Source organism: Erithacus rubecula (genome assembly GCF_903797595.1).
Source record: "Erithacus rubecula genome assembly, chromosome: 2".
Classification (NCBI taxonomy): Eukaryota; Metazoa; Chordata; class Aves; order Passeriformes; family Muscicapidae; genus Erithacus; species Erithacus rubecula.
This window is the reverse complement of record NC_136685.1, coordinates 77,073,264-77,090,998: the sequence shown is the minus strand read 5'-3', so window position 1 is coordinate 77,090,998 and position 17,735 is coordinate 77,073,264. Positions and strand designations below refer to the sequence as shown.

The following is a 17,735-nucleotide window of genomic DNA, read 5'->3' as shown; positions in this document are numbered from 1 at the left end:
GAACACTTTGTGGAAGAATGTTTAGAGTATTTTTATATGTTTTGGACCAGTATTAAGCTGACAGGATAGATGAGCATATAAGGATTAAAAACTGATTAAATGGGTGGGCCTAGAGTGTGGTTATCAATGGCAAGTAACTTGTGCTGTACCCCAGGGGCTGACAAAGGGTCCAGTCCTGTTCAACTTCTTCATTAATGATCTTGATGGGATCTTGTTCTTTCTCCCACTCTTAATTGAACTCACCCCAGGTGAGTTATACAAACACACAAGCAACCTCCCATAAATCAACAAACAAAAAAACAATCATGAAAAAGCTACAGATGAAGATATCTTTGTCATAATTCATAGTTTTCCACAGTTCCAGTTGTATAGCTTTTGAAAACACTAAATTTCTGCCCGCAGAAAATTAGAGGTGAGTAAGATCTGTTCTACTTTTCTCTTTTCCTGCAATTCTACAGCCCCCCCTTTTCTTTCTTATTTTTCTTATTTTGGACTACAAGAGCAGGAAGAGAAGTTGGGTTTCTGTTAATGGAGAATTTAATTTGCATAGGAATAATTCTCTGGGTCATCTCTAGCTGTTGAAAGGTTACTTTGTCCTGATTACTTGTGATACAGAATTACTTAATGAGACTTAGGTTTAGACTTTAAACTTTTCACTCTGTTTTAGTATGGTTCACGTTTTAGTTGGGTCTCTCTTACCTTGGCATTTAGCAAAATAAATTGATAATGTTCATTAACATACTCTGTATCTTATAGCAAAAATGTGAAAATTTTGCATGTTGTGATTGTAATTTTGTTTATTTCCATAAGTGTGAATAGGGGAAAAAAGTGGGTTTTGGAGGATTTTTTTTTTATTTATTTTTTTTAATTTTTAGTTATGAGTTTAAAATAATGTCTGACTTGTGTTGTTTCCAGAACCTGCTAGCCCAGGCCAGGATTTGGATATGCCAATGGAAGTTGATAGCAGTGAAATGAACAGTGATGGTAGTCGAGTTCTAGATGATGCTGAAGAGCCCTCTCCTCCAGAGGACAAAATCTTTTTTATGGATCCATCTGACCTAGATGCAGACAAAGATGAGGAAGCTGTCAAAACAATCAGGTAAGTTAGAGGATTCTTTGCTCAGGATATATGTTGCTCATTGTGAGCAACTGTTTCCAATTAGCCCAGTTTTATTGCTTAAAGTGTATTTTCCCTTTTTGTGGGGTTTCTTTTATTTTAGCTTGAGAATACTTTGTAAAGTTCTCTTGTCTCAAGAAAATCTGAAACATAAATAGACTAAAAGAGTATAGTCTTTTCTAATTGGAAAAAGTGTTATGCTGTGACAGTTATTGGAGAAATACAACCAGATTATCAAAGCAGGATAAAACCTATGGCTTAACAAAGCTAGTGCATCATTAAGGTCTCTCTGACTTGAACCTAATTTACTGTTATATATGGGTAGATTTAAAATGCATTAGTTAGGATATTTTAATATTGGCATCATAGTCTATGCATGTTATCAATAATTTGCATTATTTATCTTGAAAGTGATTTTTCAAAAGTTGTTTATCTCCGATAGCTGTTAACATAGTTCCTTAAATCAAATTCGATCTTTTTATTTTTCTATTATTCTGAGTATGATCCTGATTTTCTCAGTCATTCTTAATAAGATAAGCACAGTTGTATTCAGTCAAACTAAACATCACTGTAGCTCAGGGCTTAATGGCAAATTTGTGAGAGAGAGCATATAATGATAGCCCCCAACTTTCAGTGATTTATAGCTCAAGGATCTCCTGAATGGGAAACAACATCTACCTCTGTGTAGGATTTTTCCATTTATTTCTAATCAGATTTGAAGCAATTCAGTTTTTGTGGCATGACAGCATCCTGTAGCCATTCTGTAGTGTAATAGCATGCCATGTTAAGGCATCCTTACATTTGCATAGTGCATGTTTACAGATGAGTATGTTAGTGCCACATGTAGAGCTCTGGTGTTAGGCAGGCACCTTGGTGATCGGCTTCATATTCAGAGCTGTTATGACCTGTATGTTTCATTAATGGCTATCTCAGAATATTATAGATTACCAAACCCATGTCTATAGGACAGTTTATATACCTTAGCATTGATAGAATTTTCTAGTGCAGTTGTGATTTAACGCACCTCAGTTTATATTTTCACAAGTTGAAAGTTTGCTTTGGTAGAGACCTTCATAATCAAATTACATAGACAAGAAGAAATTATAGTTATGCCAATGTTAATTATATTTCTGTGGTGTAAAATAGCATAAAATACCAGCAGTCTCAGCGAATTGTTTTGAGAGAAGGTGATTTCTGTGAGTGTCCTCATTTCAGCATTTTCTTTCATTTCAGTTTCTTCTCTGTTCCTTAAGTACTGCAATACTTACCCTAGGAGAGCTAGTAGGAGCTTAGATGCCTTATCAAATTAATCCATCAACTAAATCTGTATCGGAGGAAAAGGTGTCTGTTCCTGAAACTTCGGGACTGAATATGTAAAATGAGTATAATTGCAGTACTCTTGTATTTTAACTTGTTACATATTAAACTGTTGTATCTCCTTTTTAGTCCTTCAACAAGCAATAATATTCCTCTCATGCGAGTTGTACAGTCAATCAAACACACAAAGAGGAAGAGCAGTACGATGGTGAAAGAAGGATGGATGGTCCACTATACTAGTAGAGACAACCTGGTCAGTTACTTTAGTTTCTTCCTAAATTATTTCTCTAAACTAGTGTATTTTATTTCTGATTTAGAGTATCACTTGAAAGAACTTAGCTGTGATGTTCATTATAAAGAAATCTGGTTCAAGGGAGAAGCTATAATTTATTCAAAATTCTTCTTGTGGTGATTGAACAGTACTTTTCTTTCTCCCTTTTAAGAAGAAAAAACATCTCTACATTGCCTCAAATGAATTGCATGTGTAGTATTTCAGCATTCCTGAGAAGGTAACTTGAAATAATTTGCTTCTGTCTTCTTTCTCTTTAGCAGTTGAACTAAATACTTGTGTCTCTTTTTCTATTCTACTATGTGAAAAGGTGGAAATCATAAGAATATTATGTGTGCTGAAATGGTTGATAGTATTATTCTAATGATCTAGATATTTATAAATAGGTATGTTTAGATATGGGAGCCCTTAATTCCTCTAGCAACTCACTCTAAGGATTGTGGCTTGACTGCATGTCCTTGGATATGCAAACATCCTCCAGAAACACTGTGCTGTTTGTTGCCAGTGCTACCAGTAATGAGCTCTTAATTAAGTAGACAAGCTACTTGGTTTTGTGTATTGAGGAGGAAGGCAAGACAAAATAAGGATTCCTTAGTATTGTCCGATGGGAGGAAGTGAATCCTCTTTCTTTTGGTAGATGAATGAAAAGGATGAATTTAAGAAGTTCCCAGATCTCATGGAGAACATTATGGTATATTGAGACTGTCCATGAAAGGCAGCAGAAATACTTTTGCATTCTTTATCTCTGTGGCATCTGGTTGAAGGAGGCTTAAAGATGAGAGAAGCGAAGTTATTTAAGTTCTGATGAAATCATGTTGAGAGGTGATAATAGGCAGCTCAGGTTACTGTAGTGTTTTCACTTTTTGTGATTGTCAGCTAAACTGACTGCTGTAAATGATCTTTGTGAAACTACCATTCCTTGTGGTACATTTTCACATTTTCATGTGAAAAAACATTTCTTTAAGGTACAGTTTTCTAATACCTAGATGTACTTATCACAATCCAAAGTAATATCTAGTGTATTTTAGATTGGTTATAGCCAGGACTACATGAAAGTCACAGTTATCATCAACTGGCTCTGGAAAAACTAAGGCCAGGTAGCAAAGGTGAATGGTTCTAGCAGATCTGTTTAGGGCAAACCTGGTATTCAGCTGTAACTTTCAGTACAACCAGTATGTTTTCCCATGGATTTTTTTTTAACTTCCTCTTAGAACAGTGATCTGATGAAACACCTTAGCTTAGTTTGATTTTCTTCATCTGTCAGTCTGGCTGCTATCTCAATGACATCAACTGAAAAAGGCCAGTCAAATGGAGTATCCTGAGCCAAAGCAAGGTACCTCCAGCCAAACAAGATCTCACAGAGCTTCCTAATGGGAGGAGACTTCCGTGTTGGGCATTACAACATCGGCGATTTCCCTTGACTGTTCTGTTCTCAGCATGTCCGACTGTTTCCTATTCCTGAAACAACTGGGCTGCCTATCCAGACAGGTTCATTTTAACAGCAGGATCTGGGTGCTTCTTGTGCTCCCTGGTTAACAAGATGTTTCACTCTTTAAAATGAGAACTTTCTATGTCATCATCTTTACTATTTTTCTGACACTGGTCCCATCCTTCCTCAGAGTAGGATATGGGGCAGATTATGAATCCCTGAGGAAGTGAGCAGCCTTTTCCTTAATTCTTCTCCAGAGTCTTTCCTGATTCCTGATTCAATAAAAAGCATATATGTCAAAGTGGGGGGTTTACCCTTTTGGTTTCACCCACCATCCCAGTGCTGTCTGGGAATTTCTTTTAGTTAAATCCATTTTTGATTCAGTTTTCTTTTTCTAACTCCTATAGGTTGACTTGGCTTCTCCCTGGCTAAAATGATTAAAGCTCTGTTTAAATATTGTCATCCCCCTCAAATTTTTTTTTTTAATATAACAAAGTTTATAAAATATAAATATAATAGAATAATATTTCAAATTTTGTCATCCTGAGTTAAGGGTCTTGGATTTTTGTCCAAGAAAAATTGAAGTGGTTTTCTAACTATATCAGCATGGTGCAAGCAAAGTATCTTAGATTCATACAGCCATATTAGCTTTCTAAAAGCTTCTTTGTTTAAATGAATGTTCTTCTGCTTAAATTACAAGATAGCAATTATATACAACAGTTAATCCATGTTACTTTTTGGTGGAGGAGATTTATTGTTGGTGGATGCTTCCAGCAAATGGCTATTTAGTCTGTCTTGAATTTTTTTTCTCCCCCCACAAATATTTTTTTCATTTGAATCTCATAATGTGTCTGTTTTGCCACTGTATTGACAAAACAATGAAGGACTTGTTAAGCTTGCTCAGTGCTTGAACCTTTGCTGTGTTGGTATGAGGGCATAGAGGGAGAAAGCATGACTCCCACAGTTGTCACTAAATTTAAATGACTCAGATTTTGTGAGAATATGCACCTGAAGTAAAACCTCTCTAGTAACTGTTTTCCTGTTGTCACTGCTTTTGCTGTAAGGTAAGTGATAGTTTTGCTAGTTTATGGAAATAATTTTTGAGCTGCTTCTTCAATTAAGACAAAGTCTTTATTCCCAAAGTTTATCTTTTTCATTTCTATAGCTAAGATTAAACTGCAGATTGACTTTGAATGATTATCACAGTAATTTAAAGCATTTTTAAATTTAAATAATGAGATAGCAAAAGCCATATGAGAGATTTATTTCTTATGTAATTGTACTGTACATTTTGTAGAGAAAAAGACATTACTGGAGACTGGACAGCAAATGCCTCACACTATTTCAAAATGAATCTGGAACAAAATATTACAAGGTAATTAATGATGAGTAATAATTATGTTTCACTTGATTTATTCGGTGCTTTATAGATATGAAATCTACTTGTGAGCAGTTTATGTATTATCTCCGTTTTCCCATCTCTTTTTGAATCAAAACTGTGACCAGGTTAATTGTTGACCAAAGCCTGTAAATGAGAAGGACCAAGACTAACTCTGAGAAGTTGCTTGCAGCTCCTGCTCTAATTCCCTTGAGTATGTCTCTCCTTACATTTTTGCATGTACTGTTTTCCTGAATTACCTGACATATTGAGCTTTCCTCACAATTACCAGAGAATTTCTTTGGCAACCAGTCAAATGAAGGCTTGGATTTTTGTGTTCTCTGAGTAGTGACTGAAAGTTTGCATGCTTATGTGTTTAATTTCAACATTCCTCAAATTAAATTACTTCCTACTGTACAACTGAAAGTTTCAAGCAAGATTTGCAGGAAGATTTACTGTATAGCCTTATATTTATATAAATGGAGCCTAGTGTATTGCCAATGCAGGAGTGTGTTTGGTGGTGGAATATTCAGAAAATGTATTTGAATGTGTAAATGGGACTTTTCCTTTTCTTGTCTTATACCTTTAGGTGGGGGTCCAAATCTTGCAGCTTCTTCCTTTATAACTTCTCTAAGATCAAGCCTTTTCTCTGTACACCCAGCTAAACTTGCCCAGATCCTTTTCATCCCTATCTTGACCAATGCAGTCTCTTCTCAGACCTCTCTGATACTTGTATTGCCCTGTGCATTGAAAACACAGCTGGTAAAATATGTTCCTTGCTTGTTGCTCTGTAATGTCACTGCTTTTAGTCCTTTCACTTGCCCTTTTGCATCCCTTGTCTGAACTGCTTAGATCTGGTTGTTTGTCTTTGCTGTTAGAGTAATTCACAGTTTTTGCCTTTACATTTATTTGCTCTTCATCTCAGTCAGCTGCTGTCTCTTATAATCCTAATGCCTGCCTGGTGTTCACCTGCTTGTTCACTACTTTTACAAGTGACATGCACCTGCACCTTTCCCTGGATGTGGGATGTCCTCCTCCAGCTAGTGTGAACTTGAAACCATTTCTTCCTTCAGATCTGTTCTGTAATACTCTTGTGCCATGGTCTTAAACTGACCAGGTAGAGGATAATATCTGTATGCAGAAAATGTCCATTAATATCTGTATGAAAGAGACTCTCCACCCAAAACTATTCTGATGCACAAAGCTGTGCTTATTGATTAGTGTGCATAACTGCATCCTCTCCTTAATGTTTCACTTTTTTCCCCTCATGCTCTTCTCTGCCTAAGCTGTATCAATTTCAAGGGGAAAACGGTTATTCTCTAGTTGTGCATCACTTAGCCTTGCAATGGGGGTGTGTCTCATGATGAATATAAATGTAGTTTGAGTAGAAAATCGTAGTTGTGTAGAGGGAACTGTGGTGGGCCTAAAAGTCTGTCTAGGCTTGTATATAGGAATTCAGAAAACTAGGTGGGCAATGGTCATGCGCAGTTTGAATTTATTTACGAAGCTTGATGTGTTTTGGCTTTGGTTTTTTGTTGTATTTGATTTGGTCTCTTTGCAACACTTGAAGTAATGCATGTTAGTATATTAAAATATTATGTGCATTTTGATTTTTAAATTTTTTAATATCTTTCTTCAGGAGATCCCACTTTCAGAAATTCTCCAGGTGACTCAGCCTCGAGATTTCTCACACGTGGTGCAGGGCAGTAACCCCTACTGTTTTGAGATCATCACTGACACGATGGTGTACTTTGTTGGCGAGAACAATGGCAGCACTCATCACAATCCGGTTCTTGCTGCCTCTGGAGTTGGACTTGACGTAGCTCAGGGCTGGGAGAAAGCCATTCGCCAGGCCTTGATGCCAGTCACCCCCCAGCCTAGCGTTTGCACTGCTGCAGGACAAGGAAAAGACCACAGTAAGCAGGCAGACACGGCACCGCTGTTCGTGTGCTGGAGTGCTGATGGTAGTGATTCCTTTGGGAAAAGTGCTGCTTTAGAGTGCAGTATTGGCTGTTGAATAGGCTCCATCATTTTCCATGAGTCTCTAAAAAGTGATCCTCGGGTTTGTGGAGGGTGGGCAAATCCTCTAATCTGTTGTAGCAGAAAGTAGTAAAGAATCAGATTTACAATATGAATGCAGAATGTGGAGTTTTATTGTGGGACCACTAGGAACACGAGCACAGATGTAAAAAGGGGGCACAGATTAGATATCTCTAATATACATAACTAAATAAATATATTCTAATTATATGCATACACTTTGAAAGAATTAAATTTGGATTTTTTTTTTTATGTTAGCGCCTATATATACTTATATATTTTAAGTTCTGTGAGATGTCAGTAGCTGAGGAGAAGGGAGTTAGTGTTGCAATGTAAATACCATCAGTGATGTAAAAAACTACTTCTGAGCTGTAGGTAGTTATAAAAAGTACCCTGTTCTTCTTTTTATGTACCTTCACTCTCTTTTTTCCTCTGACACAGGATTGTATTTATTATCAAGGCTCCACTAAACTTACATATTGTTTTTTTTTCCTTTAAGATGTCTCCTTGTTCCTTGCAACAATATTCATTCTTGTTCTGTACTGAGATTTGTGCTTTCACTTTCTAGTTTCCTCTCAGATTCCAGCTACTCTTCTTGCATTAAAATTTTCTTTTTCAGGAGGTTCTGAGATCAGTTTCTCTGTATCTGATATCTGTCTGGTCTACATCAGCAACAGTTAAGAACATAAAAATGATAGTCTGAGGTAAAGGCATTTTCTGCAAATGCAGCAATGGTCTAAAAGAGTAAACTATGAAATGCCAGTACTGGCATTGGTGTTTAATTACAGTTAAGAAACATACCTGTGAGATGGTACCTCATACTTGGCTTTATAAGTACATAAAATGCCACTTCTGATATGGAATTTTTAGTTTCTTTTATATCTATCTATCTATATATATATAGACCAAAGCTCTCTTTGTTTTCTAGCACCTAAGGCAGACTGTTGCTGACAGACTTGCAAAGTACTTGATTTTTCCAAAACAAATAATTTTTCAGATATAAATAACAACATTTCATTCATCTTGGTAGGGACTAGAACTGCAGTGGTAGATGCTGAGAGGAAGTATTTTAGTGTGTTTAGGATTATAGGCGTATAAGAGACTATTGTGAGTTGGGGAGTGGTATTTATATAGTTTTAGACAACTCAGAACTTGATTTTTAAACTCCCAGAAGGCCACAAAATGTCTGTTCATCCCTCTTCTTCCTACCCTTTGTGAATCTTGTATGAAATGTATCTGAAGAGACTTTAAGAAAATTAAATTTTAGTTTAAAAAGTCTCAAGTACATGGTTTTAAATGAAAAGACCAAGAGAGGGAGGGAGACATTGCTAGTGCTTGTGGCAGCAGGGAATTTGTAGTGTCAAAGTGTCCACGAGGCACTATCTAATTATTATACACCACACTGGGGCCAGAGGTAGTTTGAAATGAGGATGTTCTTCCAGTCTGACCCATGGCAAAGAATCCTTTCTAACCACGTACCTGGTATTTGGGGTGAGGTGTTTCTTTGTGGAGTGATTCTGAGCTAAAATGAGCAAGTAAGCTGGTGACCTGCTGTAGATTATGTATTGAACTACATTTTCTTTAGAAGTGATGCTTCTTAGCCCTTACTCTTGCACATTTCAGACCCTAGCAAAGTGGATTTTTTTGGAAGGAATAACTCACTCTTTACCTCTTTATATTAGGTTACTTTATATTCTGTAGCCATCTGTGGACAAGAGTTCAATGTGCTCTGTGAAACTCTTTCAAAACCAGTATCTTTATTTTCTAGTTACCTTGTAGCAGTTTTTGTTGACCATAGGAATTTTTTTCTGTGACTTCTTTATTGTTTTCCCTTGTGTTCTGTATGGTTACTTCAGTACTGACTTAACTGTAGTCAATAATCAGTAGGCATATGCAAGACTCAGAGTTCATGTTTCAGATGCAGAATTCAGGGTGTCTTTGAGAATTAGTTTTTGTTCCTATCTTCTCTTTGTAAATTTCTTCTTTGAGATAAAGCACAGGTGACAAAAAATCAGATATCTTTTCTTTCTCTAAATTCTCTTTAGGATTATAAAGGCTCTTTTCAAAGTGCTAGTAAGTCTATAGTGTGTTTTCTATCTACCTTGTAGAGGAATTTTTTTTTCTTAAAGTTAGCATAATATCACAGAGTTGTTAGGGTTGGGAGGGACCTCTGGAGATCATCCAAGTCAGGGTCCAGGTTACACATGAAGATGTCCAGTTGGGTCTGGAATGCCTTCAGAGAAACAGACTCCAAGTTGTGGATGTCTGTTAGTCTGAGATGCTTTACTTTGCCCTTGCAAGTCAAAAGAAGGCTATTTCCTGCCTTCCTTAGTATAACTCTTCTTGCCTGTGCATCAGTGTTATTCCTATAATGAAAAATTAATGTCATTGTCTGCTGCAGACTGAAGAATTCTTAATCTGATATATTTACTTGGAAATTGTACTTCCTGAATGTGCCCTTATATTCCAAAGATTGTTATGCTCCTGAAGTTTATTTATGAAACAAAGATATTTTTCTTTATATTATGGGCTTTATTGCTTTTTAAATTATCAGTTATTCTGTTACTTGGTTTCTTTGATTTGTTTCATTTTCTTATACATTAATTCTGTATATCTTGGTGCCACAGAAGCTAAGAAGCCACATTCATTTGATTATGAGGGATCTACCTTCTCCTCTTGCCTCTTATTTTTGTTTATTGCTACCAGAAATCATTATTCATTTAATTTAATACAATTGCTATTACTTTTGGTTTTCCAGCTGTCTGTTGTGAATACACTTACATTGCTCTATTTTTGTAATCAGGAATAGGACAAAAAAAGACAAATAATCCCAGCAAAACTTCTGGGGTTATTTATCTGATGAGTTCCACAGTGTGAAATTGCTGCAAAACAACACTAAAAATCATTTCACTGATACTGGGTTAGAAGTCAGTAAAGGGTTTTTGTTGATTTTCATTTTTCCCCACTTTTTAGAAAAATTCTGTCCTTTTTATTTACTTACTTGGCTTTATCTTCTTTATTGCAGAAGAATTGTCCCTAAGCATCTCTGTTTCAAATTGCCAGGTCCAGGAGAATGTGGTAAGTAATGCATTGTATTATAGTGATATTTGTTTATCTGAGTATTACAAAGTAATAGCAAGGTAGTAGCAGTGTCTAGATGAGAAAGCAACACCAGAGTACTGTAGGTAGTCAATGTTAGATGCAGGAAGTAACCTACTTACCTGCCATACATTCATAAACACTAAGAGCTATGTCCCTGCTTTTGGTGCAGCTCAGTGGATCCTCTTCAGGAAAAATTTGTTGTGTTTTCCCACTCTATTCAGTGTAATGATGGTACCTTTTACAGAGTTTGATTAATGCCAATTATAATTATAGCCTATCCAGTAGTAACTAATGTGGTCTTGAACATTTTTATGACTCCTGATATTTGTGATTTCTTTTTTCTATGCATTAGGATATCAGCTCTGTGTACCAAATATTTGCTGATGAAGTGCTGGGTTCTGGTCAGTTTGGTATTGTATATGGAGGTAAATTGCATTATGTTCCATTATGCTTTTATTAAGATTTTATTAAGAATGTCTGCTTGATAAAATTATTCTTTTCATTCTTACTTAGGTGTATCTAGAGTGTCTAGGTGAAGTTAATCTTGTTAAGTTTTCTTTGGATTACTTAGCTGCATGCCTCTGCAGTTTTTATGTTTTATGCCTCTATACTGCTTTATGTACAGTTTTTCTTTACAGTTAGATTCTTGCATTTACAGTTTTGCATTGGCATCCTAATCAGTTTAGAATATGCATTGCATTTTCACCACAATTAAATACAAAGCAATCCAATTTGGCTATGTTTAATGATTTTTTTTAAAATTACAAATTCTAACACTGTTGTTTGTGTTTTACAATATTAGAATTAGTATTGCTGCCAGTTATACCTGTTTTGAATGACACCTGAGAGATGTGGCCAAAAGCAATTGGAAAAACACATAGTTTATGGTTTGACAGTATGGATACAGTCATATTATTGACATACTTGATGTGAACAAATTTCTGTCACCAGGGCAAAGTAGAAAGAGGTATTGTTTGCCAAGAGTGTTAGTCCTAAGTTTCAAGTCTACTATTGTCACCTAGTTTTTTAAAACCTTTTGTTGCAGCATATAACTTTAGTATGTAATATGTTTTTAGTATGTAATCACAAAAAAGAAGAAATACTAGAAATGCAATGAACTCTGTTTCTATCTCTCTCTCTCTCTTTTTTTTTTTTTTTTTTTTTTTTTTTTTTTTTTTTTTTTTTTTAAATCTTGTGTTATATCTCAAGTGTTGAGAAAACCACAGACCATAAATCTGGAAAGAAAGAAAAAGTCATAAGTTATGATTTACAAGTGGTAATCTTTCTGTCACATTTTCTTTCTGATCAGGAAGTGTTGTGGCTATGATTTTTCTATGTGCCAATTGTATAGTTAGATACTTTATTACTTCTAAACTACTTAGTAGAAATACAGTTTGGTCTGGTTTTACATCACCCTTGATGGAGGTCAGGTTTTTTGCCCCCTCTGTATTTCTTAAACCATAGTGTGAATCAAAATGTCCTCCCTCTCTTATGAATAGAAATTAACAAATGCAGACACTTATTTTAATGATTGTATTTTTTTTTTCCTAAATTGCCTTGTAGATAAATCTCAGCTTGGTATTTTGCATGATTCAATGCTTACAAGTGCTTGTAAGTGTACTAAACACTTATAAAAAGCTTTCATTAACTTTTTTTAACTGAATGAGGGCTTAAAATATATAGGATATGCTTACTTATTAATATAAAATCCCAAGCTGAAAGAGTAGAAAGACAATATAAAAGTCTATGGTTTTACTGGCTCTACACATTGCTTAATTGTTGCTGGTATTTGGGGAGATTAGATTTGGTAAATTCTGATATTGGCTTATTGATCTGTGTAGTCATAATGAAATAATGGTAGCAATTAATGAAAAAAAAAAGTTTCTTTTATGGCTGTCAGGTTTGGATTGGGTTTTTCTTTTTTGTTGTATTTTTTGTGGCCTCTGTTCTTGACAAGCATTTCCAAAATTACAAATCAAAAGTTACAGGATATAGATATCCAGAACAGTTACCTTTTGCTTTTCCTATTTTGAAAGATCTGAAAAAGGTAGAGAGAAAAAAACTACTCTTCACATTTTCTTACTGATGTAAAACTTGCACTGAAAACTGTCTGGTTGTGTTTTGTTTAACAAAAGGAATTTTCAAGCTGCTTTTCTGTTACTCTTCATGGGTGATTTTTAGTTGTAGTCTAGCTTGTGTAGTTAGGTGTTTCATTAGATGGGTTGGCTTGCTTTGCATTCTTTAGGAATCTAGCATTTGCCTTACGTGTTTTGCATCTAGTTTGTAACTGATTGTGTTTGTGCTACATTTCAATACAATTTGCTTCATCTGGTGGAGATAAGCCCTTTGATGATGTTAAATGCAGGTGCAGTAGTTGCTTAGCAGGGCAGCCTGTGGAGTAGTTCCTGTGGCTGCCTAAGCCCTGGCCACCAGTGCTGACCAGGGAGCAGCAGGGGAGGCTGGCTGCTGGCTCTGTGGTGTAGCTGGGCTCCCCACAGCAGTGCTGGGAGAGCCTTCTGTACTGCTTGCACTGCAGCTGTGTGTGTAATCCATTCTCCTAAAATAATTTCCAAACCCTTCACTGAGTGCATATGGACACTTCTCTTTGGTGCAGACTTGCTGTTCTGTCGTAGTTTAGTATTAAATGTCTCAAATTTCCAAGGTCTTGCAGTGTATGATCCCATTAACCTCTGATGAGACTGAAAGAAACCAGTTCAGCAGCTGTGCAGAAGCTGGGGAAGCATTAACATCTCCTCACTTAGCCCTGGACACAGCTTCCCTGCATATTGCAGAATGCTTCTCATGGAGCTGATGCAGATTGCACCAAGGAACAATATGTGGTGCTGTCAGAATGGTGTCTTTCTTACCACAACCTTTTAGGGCTTTTTGATCACAGCAGACTGCCCTGGGTGTTAAATGTGTTGCTGTTCTTTGGGGCACCTAATTACCCTCAAGTTCCCATAGAGTATTAGGTGTATAATTTCCTGTGCACGTGGAACCTATGAAAGTGTGAAACCACTGGAGTGGGCTTGTTGTTCTGTCTTCACTTTGGCCTTGAATTGCTGTTGTTTTTACAGGAGAGGCAGTATTCTGTGGAGTAGTTATTACTTGCTCATGTGCAAGTCCCTTGCACAAACAAAAAATTAATCCTATACATCTAATGTCAGTGTATGTGTATCTGACAGCAGAGTAGCTACTCTATAGAATTCCTGTGGAGGCTGATCACTTCTTTTACTTAAATACCATTTGCAATTCTAAATACAAGTATGATAATACTGTACACTTGACAGAATATACTGGTTTCCGCAAAAAAGAATTTCTACTGTAATGTTTTGTAGCTATGAATTGCTTCTACCTCTTGGTGGCTGACACTGACTTTCTGTTTAGGAAAACATAGGAAGACTGGAAGAGATGTGGCTATCAAAGTCATTGACAAGATGAGGTTTCCAACTAAACAGGAAAGTCAGCTTCGTAATGAAGTAGCCATTCTCCAGGTATAAAAATGCTTTGATTCACATTGGAGTTTTGTCTTAAATAGACCATTAATGAGAATTGATGTTGTGTTCTGAATTGATTTTTAAATTTACATCTATGATTTCTGAGTACTTTCAGAAGAGGGAATCTTATAAAAGCAGGAGCTCCTGAGTACTTGGTAGACTTGATAACTTGGGGAGTGATATTTACCCGGCTGTAGGGGATCCCACTGAAGACATGTACTTTGTCTCTACGTCGTCTCCCTCAGTATTATTTTATGCTGTTTTCTACTGCTGGCTCCTCAATCTTTGAGTATTATTCTTATACTTGGTAGCTTGAGTACAGAACATGCATCAACTGTAAAATTAGTCATTGCAGCTAATTTATATTAAACAAGTTGTTCTTAATAGTTGGCATGTTTTCTGGGTTGACATTTGTTTGAAGCTGGTTTCTTTCCTAAGATATTTTTTTTCACCTGTATCTATTTAACTGTTTTGTTTTTGTTTTTTTTTGTTTTTTTTTTTAATTTGTGATCAGCATTTCTGTGTAATTCAGGATATTTCATACTGTTTTATTTTAGTGATGTACCTATGCTACTTTGTTTTAGAATTTGCACCACCCTGGGATTGTGAACCTGGAATGTATGTTTGAAACTCCAGAACGGGTTTTTGTTGTGATGGAAAAGCTGCATGGGGATATGCTAGAGATGATTCTTTCCAGTGAGAAAAGTCGACTTCCAGAACGAATAACTAAGTTCATGGTCACTCAGGTGAGCAGTCAGTTTGTCTGCTTTGAGGAAAGGCTAGATTTGGGTTTTCTAATTATAGGATGAGAATTTGGAGAAGAGGTTTTCTGTATTGTTATTTAAATAGACAGCATAGAGAGCTACGGATCTAATGAAAGTTGAATAAACAAGAAAAGAACTTTGGATGTTAATTATGTTCATTTTTTGGCCCTTCTTTCCCAAGACATAACGTTATGGATATCTAAAGATGAATGTCAAAACAGTAAGCATTCAAAAAGATATAGGAGGAGGGGGATGGGAAGGTTGGGGAAAATAAACCCCCTTGTTTTCAAGTCTTGGTAGGCTGGAAAGAACAGTATTTGCACAGTATATATGGGTTAGTTCTTGAGGACTATGCTGATAAAAATTGCTGTATTGGTTAGTGTGTGTCTTTGACACTTCTGATCTGCTTGAATATGTTCTGAAAGTGTTCTTTCATTTTGCAGATACTTGTTGCTTTGAGGAATTTACATTTCAAGAATATCGTGCACTGTGATTTAAAACCAGAAAATGTACTACTAGCATCAGCAGAACCTTTCCCTCAAGTGAGTGAAGATTTAACAATATTTTCCGTTACTATTCATTGGGCTTTTTTTAAAGCAATGTTGACATTGCTACTTTAAAAGCAACCTCTTGTGGGATTTTCAACTGGCTTCTAGAATTACTTGAACTGTATGTCTTGTAGGTGTCTGTTTGTTTTTTTCCCCTTGTATCACTAAGTGCCTTCAATGCACTGCTCTTATACTCTGAGGAGGGCTTATTGACTTAGGGGGGTTACATGCTGGGCTTGGTCTGGATCCACAAGTGGCTGCTGTGTTCAAATTAAGCAACTGTTGCAGAATCATGAAGATTTGAGCATTGATGCATATGCCAGCTGTTAATGCATTTTTCTGGGATGTTCTGTCAAGAGCTGGCTGGGTCTGAGTTCAAGCTAAAACTTACTGTTTGATTTCTGTGTAACCAAAGACTCCAGCTTCTGGAATATGATTAAGAGGAAGGTTATTTGGCTGGGATTCATGTGTATTTTTAACTTTGGTTCTGTGCCTTTCGAGAGTGAGGATTTACCTTTGAAAATGAGCTGGGTTTGGAATCAGGGTATTTTTTTCCTTATTTGCACACTTGTACAGTAACAATACACAAACCTCCTCAGACCTGAATCTGTGCAGGGCCAGTTCAGGTCTTGATCTGAAGCGTGGCTGACCTGCAAGCTGCAAACCCAGCAACCCAAAACCCAGATGGACTGGTTTACATGGGGTTTTGTGTCTGCTTGCATACACACAATGTTTAAGCAATGGCAGAAAGGGTGGGAAGTCCAGCAGAGATTTCTCATTCTGGAACGTGGTGCTTTTGCAGGTGAAGCTGTGTGATTTTGGCTTTGCACGCATCATTGGTGAGAAGTCTTTCCGGCGCTCTGTGGTGGGCACTCCTGCGTACCTCGCCCCTGAGGTGCTCAGGAGCAAAGGCTACAACCGCTCCCTGGACATGTGGTCAGTAGGAGTTATTGTCTATGTCAGCCTCAGTGGTACATTCCCCTTCAATGAAGATGAGGATATCAATGACCAGATTCAAAATGCAGCATTTATGTACCCACCAAATCCTTGGAAGGAAATTTCTAGTGAAGGTAAAGAAATTAATTTTCTCTGTCAGAATGTTTGTGTGTGTAGGTAACGTATTCATCAAGGTTCATTTAGGAAGGAGTGTGAAAATTATTGATAGTTTGAGTTTAATAGACTATGCCAAAGTGGATAAATATGAGATAAATATATTTGTGAAAGAGAAATTGTGAAATGTAATGCTCTAGATAATTTTCAGGGCAGGGCAGTCAGGAGATTTAGCAAGAAAAATTAATTTAATGCATGATGAGTGGGATGAATAATCTGACACTTCCCAAAAGTCCCAAAAGAAAGTTAATTCTAGGTGGGTATTTGCTGAATGCTGACTTATTTTATATGAACTGTAATCACAGAAACGGTTCAAAGTTTAATCTGGAGTTTTAGTTTGTACATTAGGAAGTATGGCTTTAAGTGTCAGGTCTAAACAACCTAGAAGTTTACAAGGCTGGTCTCTACAGTTCTCCAGTGCTAGCTTTGGTTCTGTGTTGTTACCATGTGTGGTTAATATATGATTAATACACAGGTAGATGTGGAAGATGTATACAAAAGTATACAATAGTGGAAATACCTGTATCATTGTGGAACACAGGATTATGCTCAAGCTTTTTAGGCATATCTGAAAATCACTAAAATCAGTAGGGAAAAAGATTAATGAATAACACAGTAAAGCTTTTAGTGTTTCCATCAAAAGTAGGGGGAACTTACCCCATACCTATTTTGTAGCCACATTTAACATAAGCAAAGCTAAGTATAAAATGCAAGAGCTTGGTTAAATTTAAAGGAGTTCAGTGTAGCACACACTCACACATAAAGAAGTAATGTCTACTGCAGCATGTGAATGATGATAGAGGTTATTAGTAATTAAACAATATAATTTTTGTTCTTCTTTGCCAGCCATTGATTTAATAAACAATTTACTTCAAGTGAAGATGAGAAAACGTTTCAGTGTTGACAAATCCCTTAGTCACCCATGGTTACAGGTAAACCCATCTGCCTTTTTCACTGTGTTTATAATGGGTGAATTTTTTTTTTTTTTATTAAATCCTTCAGAGGCTTATAAAATCTCCAAGTGTCACATTCTGTAAACAAGCATTCATGAAGTCTTGAGCGTTTCTGGTTTTAGCTTTACATTTGATGTGCTCCAGGGTTCTGACCATCTGTGAATGGCTTCTTTCCTCGAGGGAAATTTGTC

The 17,735-nt window shown here is 36.4% G+C and overlaps 1 protein-coding gene across 1 annotated transcript in view; it reads left to right on the top strand.

Annotated features, from left to right (window-relative positions):
- PRKD3 (protein kinase D3) overlaps window positions 1-17,735 on the top strand; it is a 41,454-nt gene that overhangs the window by 20,350 nt on the left and 3,369 nt on the right. Inside the window, exons 8-18 of the mRNA XM_079327452.1 lie at window positions 916-1,099; window positions 2,564-2,687; window positions 5,450-5,527; window positions 7,170-7,446; window positions 10,596-10,648; window positions 11,025-11,097; window positions 14,060-14,166; window positions 14,754-14,915; window positions 15,377-15,475; window positions 16,284-16,551; window positions 17,438-17,523. Of these exons, the coding sequence (XP_079183578.1) occupies window positions 916-1,099; window positions 2,564-2,687; window positions 5,450-5,527; window positions 7,170-7,446; window positions 10,596-10,648; window positions 11,025-11,097; window positions 14,060-14,166; window positions 14,754-14,915; window positions 15,377-15,475; window positions 16,284-16,551; window positions 17,438-17,523 (1,511 nt within the window). The remainder of the gene's footprint in view (window positions 1-915; window positions 1,100-2,563; window positions 2,688-5,449; window positions 5,528-7,169; window positions 7,447-10,595; window positions 10,649-11,024; window positions 11,098-14,059; window positions 14,167-14,753; window positions 14,916-15,376; window positions 15,476-16,283; window positions 16,552-17,437; window positions 17,524-17,735) is intronic.